The 13,767-nt window shown below is 37.9% G+C and overlaps 1 protein-coding gene across 4 annotated transcripts in view; it reads right to left on the bottom strand.

Moving 5' to 3' along the window:
* Positions 1-13,767, bottom strand: part of LOC111866655 (protein IWS1 homolog) — a 51,503-nt gene that overhangs the window by 9,430 nt on the left and 28,306 nt on the right. For all 4 annotated transcript variants that reach the window (XM_023855817.2, XM_023855819.2, XM_023855820.2 and 1 more), the window contains 3 exons: positions 10,904-11,054; positions 10,420-10,632; positions 2,799-2,961 (listed from right to left, as the gene is read on the bottom strand). In XM_023855817.2, the coding sequence (XP_023711585.1) occupies positions 2,799-2,961; positions 10,420-10,632; positions 10,904-11,054 (527 nt within the window). The remainder of the gene's footprint in view (positions 1-2,798; positions 2,962-10,419; positions 10,633-10,903; positions 11,055-13,767) is intronic.

Below are 13,767 nucleotides of genomic sequence, written 5' to 3'. Positions count from 1 at the left end.
TGCCGAGATACAGGGCGCTCATATTATAAGGTAAGGTTATAAAAACCATCTTTTAAGATCATTTTAGTGAAAGTTTCATCCTTCAAGGTGTACCATTCACTGCTCAAATACTAAACAACCTGCTTCCATTGCCGAGATACAGGGCGCTCATATTATAAGGTAAGGTTATAAAACCACCTTTTAAGATCATTTTAGTGAAAGTTTCATGTTCCTATCTCATATAATTTAAGAACAATGATGAATAAATCATTTTCGAGCAAAATTTAAATGGACGGCTGAATATATTACCGCTGGAGAGACGGCCGCGGAATTTAAATGACCGCGCGAAAGGGTTAAACTTTGCACAAAAAAAAAATCACAAATAATATGTCCAAACACAAGTTTGGAAAAATGTGTGATCACACGTGACACTAAGATGCTAGCAGAACGAGTGCTAAACACAGACTGATGTAGCAAGCGCACAATCCAGGACTTCCCCTCTTGTCACTCGTTATGCGAAACGTCGCTCATTAAGTGAGTCATTTTTTTACAATTTGTTTTGCTCGTTATGCGAATTACTCGTTATGAGAGGTGCTCGTTAAGCAAGTATCCACTGTATACTGAATATTCCACCTAATGCAAGAGATATGGATACATGAGAGCAATTTTACATATTGTAGCATGTACAGCTACTGCTACAAAATTGGTGAATAAATGATGTTATGCAACCTGTTTCTAGGCACCGGGCTGGTAAACACATTCCCATGGCAATGAATACAAACACAATAGAGTAACTGTTGGAAACGGTGTTTTCTACTCAGTCCGTCCAAAGTAGTTATGAGGAAGACAATTGGGGCGACCCACTTAGTTGTCAGTTGACAGAGAGTTAGTTGAAAGTCAGCCTGTGAAGAGAAGACTAGGAGGTTGATGTGAAATGGCCACCAGCTTGGAAGTAAGTTGTGAGTTGAGTTCTGCATGGGAGGCTGTGAAGATAGAACCTGAGGGTGTGAAGCTGAAGAATCTCCACTGTTAGAAGCTGCCACCAGGGATCAGCTGATGAAGATACAGCAGACTGGAAAAAGGCTTAGTGGGGGCTGTGGTGATTTGTAAAGTGTGGAGAATAGTGATAACGCTGTAATTACTTGTAGTTCTGAGTGGTGTGTACAAGTGCTCAATAAATCCCTTCACCAATCCATACCCCATCTATGGTCACACAAACACACACAAACCACAACAATATATACACTTAATGTGGAAGGATTAGCCATAAATCAACATATTAAAAAACATACTTTCAGAATGAGATAAAAATCAACAACAGAGATTCTGTGTCTAAAAATAATGGGTTCTGGATTAGATGATTGGATTTATTAACACCTTTTTGTATAATCATAGCCAGGATAGTGCAGTCAGTAGAGCGACTGGCTACAGGCTGCACGACTGAAGGGACGGAGTTTGAATCCCAGTGGGGGCAAGAATACTCACTTCTTCATGTAGCCCAGACCAGGTCTGCGGCCCACCCACCCTCCTATCCAGTGGGTACTTGGGGCTCTTTCTCCAGGTGTAAAGCAGCTGGGGTGTGAAGCTGAGCACTCACCAACTAATGCCAGAGTCAAAAAAATGTGGGTCTATACATCCACTCTCCCACATGGCTTCATGGCACAGTTCTTAAGTAGTTAAGCACAGGGACAACTTTACCTTACCTATTTATTTAACAGTCACTCTTAATCACAATCAATGATAGCACTATCACTAATCTACCTACTTCACAAATCACCAGGACACACTCCATTCTCATTCTCGTACTCCGCTGTACTCCCTGGTACGCCTGTGTACACATTCTCGTTCTTCCACAACAACTGTTCTGTACTCCTACAACTCTTTAACTCACAATTCCAATTCTCTAATCTCCCTAGTTACAAACAGATTCTTGTTATATAGCCTTGGGTCGGACCCCATGGAAAACACCGTCTTCTGTATTGCTGGCCACGTGTATAACGTGTTGCATAGCAATGGTCACTGTGCTGACCATAGAAAACACTGCTCCTGTATTGTTGGCCGTGCATATGCTGTGGATGTTGTCTAGCAATTAGTCTGTGTGTCAGAATATGTTACAAATCACACATGTGGAGTGGTTACACACAACAATCTACATGGCACTCAAGACAGCTGACACAAAATGTACCTTCTTGTAAATGCATAAGAATTTATTGTGATATGTGCAGACTGTCTATTACAAGAAGTTACTAATACTTTTTATTCTAATATCTAAAGATATTACAGTCATAGCTTGCAGTACCTTCTGAAGGCCAAATAAGTGACACATACTGCCCACGAACATAAAGAAATGCAAGTTTGGGACCCCAAGCACATATTCCGTAGATATAAAAATCAGTGACAATTCTTTATGCAGGCACTATCCCCAACATGAGTGACATGAACAGACCCTGAAGCTCATGTAAGGCAATGTTCTGGAAGGAGTTTAATATGAAACCGTTTCAAGAAAAAACCACAAAAGCCTCAGTCAGTATAGCCAAGATTTGAAGCAAACACCTCCTAATAAAAGTCAAAGAGCACTTTTGCTAGACAAATCAGTTCACTACTGTGCTGTGGTGGAGGTCAAGTCACAAGCAGGAATGTTCAGAGTAGGATTTGGGAGAAGGTGAAGGTGGATGATCCTTGCTACGATACATATCACCATTTCTCTTGCATAACATATATGACTGAAACATGCTGAAAGGACACCATATCATCTGAATCACCTTATAATGTTCTGTATTACTGATTTGGATATAAGCAGTTGTAACCATTTCTAATACCTTTGAAGTCAGTGGACACGTTGAATATAGGGCGAGCCCACTCATTGATGAGTTTGCCAGCCCGTTCCTTGTTTTCTTTTGTCTCCTTAGGATGCTTGTACAGATACATGATTGCCTTCCCTATGCCAGATGCCTTCAGTGTCTCCTGAGTGATTCCTGGGAACTGAAACATTGTGAATGAGGTTACCTCTCTCAAATGGACGTAACAGAGAAAATTCCTTCCATACTATCACCTGAGGATAGAAATAGATCCAGTTTCTGAAATGCTGTATTCTTTAGAATACCAGTCAATAGAAAAAGTCCAAAAACTCAGTAATACCAAGTGAAACACTTATGTTGCTTTCATAACAAAAACATCTGCCAAATATTAATATTGTCACATGTTGGGTATATAAAGCGACAAGTAACTTTATGCCATTCTGGATCTAGCGAATATATTCCACATTCGCTCTTACACTTATACAATTCACAATTACACCACTACTGCCATCTGCAGTATCACAATTATGTCTTCTGCTGTAGTCACTGCCATGCACTCGATACAACCTGACTTGGTGACTGCTAGATTGAAACTGACTTCCACCGCACTCGGTGACTTCACGCTCCACACTGTGTCACTCCTGATCACACACTCTCATCACATACTGCTCAGCTGGCTTCTTATACCGTTCCCTGTTGCCTCATGTTACAGCAGTGTCCCCTTGTTACGTCACAGCGGGAAGTGCTGTTACGTCAGCATGGGGGAGGAGGACGGAATGTTGACTGACCTGTTACCATAGCAGCAGCAATTGCTCTGATGCTGTTACGTCACCGCTAGAGGGGGGGTGTCCTGCATAGCACAAATACATCACAATATATTGTGACGTGGATGGCGCAACAGGAAGTAGGGGTCACGTGAACTCTGCGGTCTTGCAAGTGACGTCACATACCCCCACTCCTTCCATCATTACACGCTCGGTAAACACCCCTCCCCGCGGTGATGTAACAGCACTTCCCACAGTGACATAACAGGGGACACCGCAGTTACTACGCAGCAATAAAGAACTCTCAGCAGTGTTGCCCAGCAACGCCTTTAAACACAGCGTTTACGCAACAGTGAAGCAATGTGGGTTTTCCGCTGTCCAACTGAGGGTTTATAAGGGAGACTGGAATGCATAAGGAAAGAGTTAAAATGTAGCAGCTGCCGAAGACAGTTGAAGTCTAGCAGTCACCGAGTTCAGTTGCCGCGAGTGAATTGCGAACGTGAAGACTACCGAAGAGATTATTGTGTGGGGTTTGTAAATTGTCTACACCTGCAAACATGAATACTGAAGAGATTATTGTGTAGGGTTTGTAAATTGTCTACGCCTGCGAAAGTGAAGACTACTGAAGAGATTATTGTGTGGGGTTTGTAAATTGTCTACACCTGCGAACGTGAAGACTACTGAAGAGAATATTGTGTGGGGTTTGTAAATTGTCTACACCTGCAACAGTGTTATAAGTATTTGTAGTTATGACTTGTAGGTTATTAAATAAACCAATTAACAATCTGAACTGCGTCTTGAGTAGCAAAACACGTTACAATATATTACAATTAAAAGGTATATACAAAAACACAATAAATATTCAAACTAAATACATCAAACCATAACCTAGCATTACATGTAAAATTAGCATTGAAATAACATAATTCAGTATTCATCTCAATATAAAAGGACTGTGTACACTCTGTCAGACCATACTGATTCTTAAACCTGACATTCCTCTGAGGCCTATAGTGAGTTCTATTGGTTCCCCTTGCATGCTCTTGCTGGTTTTCTCCATAAGATATTGAGTCCTCTTGCAGGGAAATCAGAATCCTTCATAAAGATTTTGGGCCACTTTGTACAGTTTTTGAAGTCTGTAAACCTTCAATCTCTAGACACCTTTGTTAGCTTTAATGTTGTTAGCCTTTTCACTAATGTACCAGTCCCATGAAGCCCTTCAAATCATAAGAAATGAGCTCCATAACAATGACATATTTGTGGAACAGTCTGTCTTGCAGGTCGAAGCCATCATGGAATTGCTGGAAGTTTGTTTGAGTACCACATATTTTCAGGTGTATAAGTTCTTCCAATACCGGCCTGAAACGAGATCTTCAGCTCAAAGGTTCATAAAGAAATATTTCCTGTTTACAGTGGGAAGTGCCCGTCATATAAAGTGGTTCACAACATGGGCAAGAAACGTGGCAAACCTTTGCTGGTGAAAAAGAGGTTGAAACGGAGGTGAGGAAGTGGCTGAGACCAAAGTCAAGACTTTTATGCTGTGGGTTCTGATGCACAGGTAAAGCGATGGGATAAGTACATCAATGTTGATGGAGAATTATGTCAAGAAATAAACAATTTTTCCAGTTTTGAATATCACATGTTTTACATTTCACATCCATTTGTGACCTATTTACTGACGCTCCATATAGGCATGCCTCAACATGGCATCCTTGCTGTGTCCGTATTCTTACGGGTGTGATGTTTATAAGCATGTATCATCCAGACTTTCTGAATGCACTCAAAATTGCCAAGCATATACTTCCACCTATTGCAAACATAATGAACTACAAGACAGACTTGTTGCTTTATTTGTCATGACACCTGCAAAGGAATTTAGAAATTACTATCTAGCAGCAGGAATATCCTACTTCAACTTGGCCATCAGAGGGATGGTAAATATAGATCTAGATTAACATAAACCTCAACATTTAGAATGCATGTAATGATCAAATTTATACTTGATTTCCCAATATTTTCATATACATATATTTTTGTAAGTATACAGTAGGCCTAACCTACAGGGAGTGTGTTATTTTATATCTTAAGTCGATTTGTATTTTCACAAGTGTTATTTATATCTTACATAAGTTGTTTGTATTTTCGTAAGTGTACAGTAGGCCTAACCTACAAGAAGTGTGTTATTTTATATCTTTAATAAGTTGATTTGTACTATTGCAAGTGTACCAGTGGGCCTAACCTAAAATAAGTGTATCATTGTATATAGTGGGCCTTAAAAGATTTGTGCCAGCATATACTCTTGTAAGTTCTAATCACAAATTAGACTCTTTAAATATATCTGTTAGTTAGTACTGAATTATAAGTTAACATAAGTGGTAATAATGACCACAAGGGGTAACGACTTATCAGGTAAATGTGGGGCCTGCAGAAGGAAGGTTAGCCAGGGGACAGGATGTGAGGACTGTGGCCTGTGGTTTCATTGGGAGTGCTCTGGCACCAATAGTGATTTGGCCATATTACCTTGGTACTGCAACTCCTGTGTGCAAGCCAAGGTAATAAAGAAACAAGAGGAGACTATCTTGAGTTTGAAAAGGGAGCTGGAACTTGCAAGAACTGAGATTGACCTCTTAAAAGGGGAATTAAATTTAGTAGATAATTGTCCTGAAGAATTTAGGACTGTGTCCAACTCCCGAAGAAAACTTAAAAAAGTTCCTTCTTCACTAGATGTTAAGTTAGCTTTAACCAATCGATTTGAACCTCTAGCTATGCTAGGGCCTCAGACTGATGGTGACGCTATAGATCAGCCTGTGTTAGAGGCTAAGCCTAAGCGTAAGATTCTAGTGCTGGGTAGCAGTCATGGTAGGGGTATCGGGCAGAGGCTACAGAAAGCAATGGGAGATGCATATGCTGTGACCAGCATATTCAAGCCCAATGCTGATCTGAGCAATGTCACTGGGGACATTGGAAAATTGTGCAAAGGTTTTAGTAAGGAAGATCAGGTAGTTATAGTTGGGGGGCCAGGTAACAGTTTGGAGAGAAACCTCAATTATCAAATTGAGAAAGATTTAAGTGACATTGCCCAGAAAACTAGTCACACCAATGTGAGGTTTGTTGGTCTTTTCTGGCGACATGACAAGCCATGGATTAACAGGTGTGTAAGGGAGATTAATCTTCGGCTTGAGCGTTCGCTTGTGGAGGTCGGCGCGGCCCACATTGATGCGATTGATGTCTCTTCAATATTGAGGAGCGAACATACTGTCCATGGTTTGCATCTTAATCCTCGAGGCAAGGACAAGCTGACGCGACTCATTGCAGAGAGCATTAAGGGCAGACACATTCCAGTTGTCATGGGTGTTCAGAATCATTTTTTAGGATAAAGAGTGCAAGTAAAGTTTATCAAGTAAAAGAAATTGCAAAAGAAACTAATCTTTCAGACAATAATGTTAGTGAACCAATAGAAATCGGAAAAGGTAATTGCAGTCTACTAAATTCAGTGAATAATAAAGTACTAAGAATATTCCATCAGAATATAAGAGGATTGAGAAACAAAACAAATGAACTAATAAGCTCCATGAATTCAAATCTTCCACACATACTGTGCCTTACTGAACATCACATGAAACAGCTGGAATTAGAACATCTTCACTTAGAAAATTATAATTTAGGTGCTAGATACTGTAGGAAAACACTGGAGAAAGGAGGAGTGAGTATTTTTTTACACGAAAACCTAAAATTTACTAAAATAAATTTAGAAGATTATTGCAAAGACCAGGATCTGGAAGCATGTGCTCTAAAGTTAGACTCTCCTTTTTCAAATATTTGTATACTGACTTTATATAGAGCCCCATCTGGAAACTTCAATCACTTTTTAAATAGATTAGAAACCATCCTAAATGTACTGCATAGTTCAAAAGTTGAATTTATAATTTGTGGTGATATAAATATAAACTATCTCATCGACAGTAATAGGAAACTAAATTTAGACTCTTTGTTATCATCTTACAATCTCTCCAGTACTGTTAACTTTCCCACAAGAGTTCAAAATAATTCTAGTTCAGCGATAGATAATATATTCATTGATAACTCAAAATTAAGAGACTATACTGTAGGACCCTTTATAAATGGCTTATCCGATCATGATGCTCAACTCATAGAAATAAATAATATTGACTTTCAGCCCAGTAATCAACAATATAAAACAGTAAGGAAAATCAACAAGCATACGATGGCAGATTTTGTCACAAAATTAAGTAATGAATCGTGGGACAATGTATTTGACAGCAATAATATTGATTCTAAATTTAATTGCTTTCTGAACACATACTTGAGGATCTTTTATTCAAGCTTTCCCTTAAAAATAGTCAAAAATGAAAATAAAAACAAATCCACCTGGATAACAATTGGAATAAAAACTTCATGTAAACACAAAAGACAACTATATTTGGCCAGTAGGGACAGTAATGATCCAAGACTAAAAAGTCACTACAAAATGTACTGTAAAATTTTGTCAAAAGTCATTAAAGAAGCCAAACAGATAGACTATAACAGCCAAATTCTAAAATCAAACAATAAAATTAAAACCACCTGGGATATTGTGAAAGTTGAATCAGGAAAGAAATCTGTTAATGAAGACGTACAAAGTTTGAATATTGAAGGGAAGTCCACTAACAATCCACAAGCTATCGCAAGTGCATTTAATGAATATTTCCTTTCATTAGCTGAGAAAACATATTCCAATAATAATAATAATAATAATAATAATAATAATAATAATAATAATAATCCAATATACTATCTGTCTCGTGCCTTTAACAATTCATTTCCAAATATCAATCTCAAATTCTCAACAAGGAAGGAAATTGAAAACATTATTAAATCCCTTAAGCCCAAAAATTCACATGGATATGATGAAATCTCTACCAAATTACTTAAAGCAAGCTCTGTTTACATCAGTTCACCCTTGAATCATCTATGTAATAAATCTTTATCATCAGGTACTTTTCCTCAACGCTTAAAATACGCTGTAATGAAACCACTTTTTAAAAAAGGAGAGAGAAAATGCATCTCTAATTACAGACCAATATCCATATTGACTTCATTCTCAAAAGTCTTTGAAAAAGTTATGTATAATAGACTACTTGAACACTTAAATTCTAACAACATATTAGTCAAAGAGCAATTTGGATTTAGGAAAGACCTAACAACAGAAAAAGCAACCTATGAACTAACTAACGATATTTTAAGTGCTCTCAATGACAGATTAATTGTGGGAGGGATTTTCTGTGATCTAGCAAAAGCTTTCGATTGTGTTAATCATGATATCTTACTATCGAAATTAAATTTCTATGGAATAACTGGCAAAGCTAATGAATGGATCAAATCATACCTCAAAAACAGGTATCAAAGAGTTGAAATAAATAATAAAAACTCCAGTCATAATGCATTTTCAAACTGGGGAATTATAAAGCACGGTGTTCCACAAGGATCAATTTTAGGTCCCTTACTTTTTCTTCTCTACATAAATGATCTATCTAAAACCATCAACAATAAATCTAAACCAATTCTATATGCAGATGACACTAGTATAATATTTAAGAACTCTAAATTTGAAAACTTTAAAAATGACATAAATATTGTATTTGAAGCCTTAAACAGATGGTTCGAAGCCAATTTACTCTCATTAAATTTTGATAAAACCCATTACATATCATTCACAACTAAAAACAACCACCAAATTGATCTGGACATCAGTTATGCCAACAAATTAATCTGTAAAGTACTTGATACAAAATTCCTTGGAATACATGTAGACAGTACACTGTCTTGGAAAATACATATTGAACAAATTATACCTAAATTAAATGCAGCTTGCTATGCGATGAGATCAATTAAGCCTTTTATGTCACAGGAAACATTGAAGATGGTTTACCATGCCTACTTTCATTCTATTATGAACTATGGATTAATATTTTGGGGGAACTCTTCACATAGTGTAATAATTTTTAAAATACAAAAGAATATAATTAGAATCATTACAGGATGTAGAAGTAGAGATTCATGTAGAGAATTATTTAAGAAATTAAAAATTCTACCTCTTCAATCGCAATACATATTATCGCTTCTCTTATTTGTTGTTTACAACAAAGATAAATTCAAATTAAATTCTGATGTCTATAACATGAATACTAGACAAAAATATAACTTCCACCTACCCTCATCAACTTTATCAGTATATCAAAAAGGAGTCTACTTTACTGGCATAAAAGTGTTCAACAATCTGCCACAAAGTATTAAAAACTTGGGCAATGATACTAAAAAGTTTAAATCAGAGTTAAAGAATTATCTACATGCTCATTCCTTCTACTCTTTAGATGAATACTTCAATGTAAATAGAGAATGATGTAAAATTAAGTTATATTAATTTTTAAGCTAAAATTGCCTGTACTTACGTATGTAACCTTTTGACTTGTTCTGTATCCAAAGGTACTAACCTGCTTAGGATTTATAGAATGTAAATAAATTCAATTCAATTCAACAATCATTACAAAATTAATTCAGCACAGGGGGTTAATGTTAGGTTTTATTTATTCAACATTGAAAGGTTTAAATAAGGGATTCTGAAAGCCCTGCAGTTAAGCTGCAAAACTGATCATCTGCATGCGGATAATCAACAGTCTACAGTACAGAGAAATACCTTTCTTCATTTCCCAAATATAAACTTTACATTTAGTTAAGTGCTGATCTTCCTGAAAAACTTTAAATAACAGAAACTGTACAATTGGGAGATAACAGAGAGAAAACTCTGTAAGAAGACACCATCATTCCTAATTAATGATTGTTACTCACCATCGCTTATATATATATATATGAAATCTTACCTCCCACAGCAGTTTCAGGATGTTGTCCCGGATCTTGAGGCTAGGCATACTGCGGTCAGGCATTGGGGCAAGCCAGTCAGTCAGTACACTCAACACATTGTGTTCGAGGAAAGCAAGCTGCAGGTCATGCTTCTTAAGTTGGGACATTACTTTTGGCAGCATAGCAATCTTGTTTGTTGCAGGCTTTTGCAGCTGATTCAGTCGCCGATCCTCCTGCATTACAAAACACCATTCATTATAACAATACACACAAAAGACACATCATCCATGAAAAACTGAGCAGGTTCAGTATTTTCAGTAGTTGTGCAGGGAATGCTGCAGAGCCTCACAGGACATGAGTAACATCACCACAAGATCAAAGAGCAGCTTACACAAAATAAAAATTCCACAATGATTAATTTATATTCTGACTTTTGTAAAAATTACTTTAATAAAAGTGAATATTCTCAAATGATCTGCAACAAAGTCCCACACAATTACTCACCTCAGCTGCATGCCTCATGTCTGCCAGAAGCTGATCAATGATGTCATCATTATCATTGATAATATCTATGTCAGCTTTCCGTTTCCGCTTCTTTGACATTTCCTTCTTTTTCATCAGCATGATTTCAAAGTCAGACACCTGATCAAACCCCCTGCATCATATAAATATATTTGAACATAATTATGAATGATACAAAACAGACTCTTGAGCAATGACAAAAGCAGGAAGAGCAATCTTACATTTAATTAGGGTATTTATTGGTACTATCCTAGCATTCACTTGAAACTTGACACCTACAGAAACTTCAGTTGGGTATGTGATAATACGATTAACATTAAACATTAGTACCTTCCAAAGCTACTTGGTATGGTGGAACAGTGCCAAAGAGAAAGTCATGTAACCAGTCCTGAATCAAGCAAAAAGATTTCATGCTGTTATCTGTTTCAGTTTTAAGTCAAATGTGAACACTGTGCAGGTTTAAGACAATGATTATGCATGCACCTCACATAAAATTTGCTCAATATTTATCGGAATAAAATTTGCTTATACAAAACTTGTAGTTAGAAATTAAACACATTTTATATCCACTCTGCTTCTCCTGTGAGTCATATGGTTTTTGAGGTAATTAAACAAAATTAATTTTATGCTGTCTACAGGCAATAACACAGTAAACATGCCAGAAGTGTTACGGCATACAAACATTCCTGAAGTTATATGAAGTAATAAAGAATAATTCAACATTCTTGACATCTTTAGCAATACCTGAATTGAGAAAGTAAAGAATTGCCAATCATGAATTATAATGGTTTTACATAGGTTTGCTGAGTACTTCTGCCTAAGAGTGAAATAAATTCTCTATATATACATACATTTCTTGTATTCTGGAACACAGACCTCCCTCTTCAAAGTAGAGGAGAGGTACAGGGTGTGGTTTAACACTTTCCAGTCATATGTCAATATACAGTGTGTCCGCAAAGTCCCTTTGGGGTTTTGAAAAATTTTGGTGCACAAACAAATTGAGCTAGCCAAATGCGGTTCACGGCAGATCATTGTGAAACTGTGGAAGTTTTCTTTTGCCGCCAACACATGGCATAAATGGCCATCTTTATGTTTCTCAGTCAGTAGTTCGTGAAATGGCGACTATGCAGGAACAGACACATTGTGTAGGATAGCTTTTTGAAACAAAATCACTCACTCAGACTCAACAAAATTACCACACACAGTTCAATAAGCAACCTCCGAGTGACAAAGCAATAAAAGACTGGCAATCCACTCATTGAGCTTCGCATGAATTGTTACTCCCATATGCAATGATATACAAAGTGCCATGTAAGAGGTTGAGGTTGTGTGCATACAAGTTCAGTTCATGCAACAGTTCAAACTTGCTGATGGCATGGCACATCAACATTTTGCAGAAGAAATGCTTGACTGCATTGACCTTGATGTGGACTTCTTGAAAAAATCATGTTCACAGTTGAGGCAACACTTCATGTTTTGGGTCAAGTTCACAGGCATAATGTGTGTACATGGGGCACTGAAAAGCCACATGTTGCTAGGGAGCACATATATGATAGTCCAAAAGTGAATGTGTGGTGTGGTGTAATGCATGACCAGGTTATTGGACCTTTTTTTTTTCAAGAGCAGATGATCAACATGAACACCTTGAACACCTACCTGGACATGCCGCAACTGTGTGCAGTACCACAAATTGAGCACTTACAGGCACACATCATTCTGCAACAAGATGGTGCTCCACCTCATTGGAGTCTGCAGGTAGGCGCGTTCCTAGACAGGACACTTCCAGGAAGATGGCTCGGCAGAGAGGGTCCAATGCCTTGGCCTCCACGTTCACCAGACATAACACCACTAGATCTTTTCCTGTGGGGTTATGTCAAGAGCAGTGTGTTCCGTCAAGTCAAAGTCATGCTGCAACTGACATTCAGTCAGTCTGTCTGTCTTGTGTCAAGCCCCGGGACCAGATGTTACTTTTTAAGTCAAAGTTACTGTCCTGTCCATGTGGGGCGCCCTCTCTGACAAGAGGTTGGGTCTGTTATTTGCCAGTCATAGTTGACAGTATTAGTCTACTTATTTAAAGTTGAATCTTAATATCTAGTATGTATAATATACACAAGGCCTCTGTAAGTCTAGGCTCAGTACATCAGACTATGCCCTATTTCTAGTAGTATTTGCTACCATGGCAGTCTAGTGACTTGAGCGGTTGTATGCCTGATCACCACCATGTTTAAGCCTCTTATACTTTCTGTGTTGGGCTTCACATTGTCCAATGTTGTGAACATTCCCATTATCATGATTTTGTATGACTTCTGCTTGTTGCCTGGATAATTTTGTTATATAGTCATATACGTATGGGATTTTGAATGCCATGTGCAAATCACTGACCGGTGTGCACCTTCGAAAATTGCCAATGGTGTGGAGAACCTTGTTTTGCAGGCACTGCAATTTCACTAGATGGGTGTCTGCCGCAACCTCCTAGGCGGGACTAGCATAACTCATTACGGATCTAATAAGAGCTTTTTAATGTTAGCGCTCAATCACTCACTTTTGAATAGGGAATATACTCTAAGACAAGACACCGGCAGTCGACAACCACGAGAAGTAGACCCTCTGAGTCTTATCTTCATTAATTTTTATATTCCAGCGCTCACGCCAGGTCTCCATTGAGCTGAGTCTGCACTGGAGTTTTCTAACAATAAAACCCTCCTTGCAATCCGTCACATATAGACATGCTGTCTGCAAAGAGGGCCAGGTGAACACCATATGTTTGGGGGGCAACATTTATGTACAAACTGAAAAGAGTAGGGGAAAGGACTGAACCTTGTGCCACCCCTGCTTGCATTTCCCTT

This window comes from Cryptotermes secundus, unplaced genomic scaffold (assembly GCF_002891405.2).
Source record: "Cryptotermes secundus unplaced genomic scaffold, Csec_1.0 scaffold1755, whole genome shotgun sequence".
In the NCBI taxonomy this organism is placed as follows: domain Eukaryota; kingdom Metazoa; phylum Arthropoda; class Insecta; order Blattodea; family Kalotermitidae; genus Cryptotermes; species Cryptotermes secundus.
This window is presented reverse-complemented; position numbering and strand designations above follow the sequence as displayed.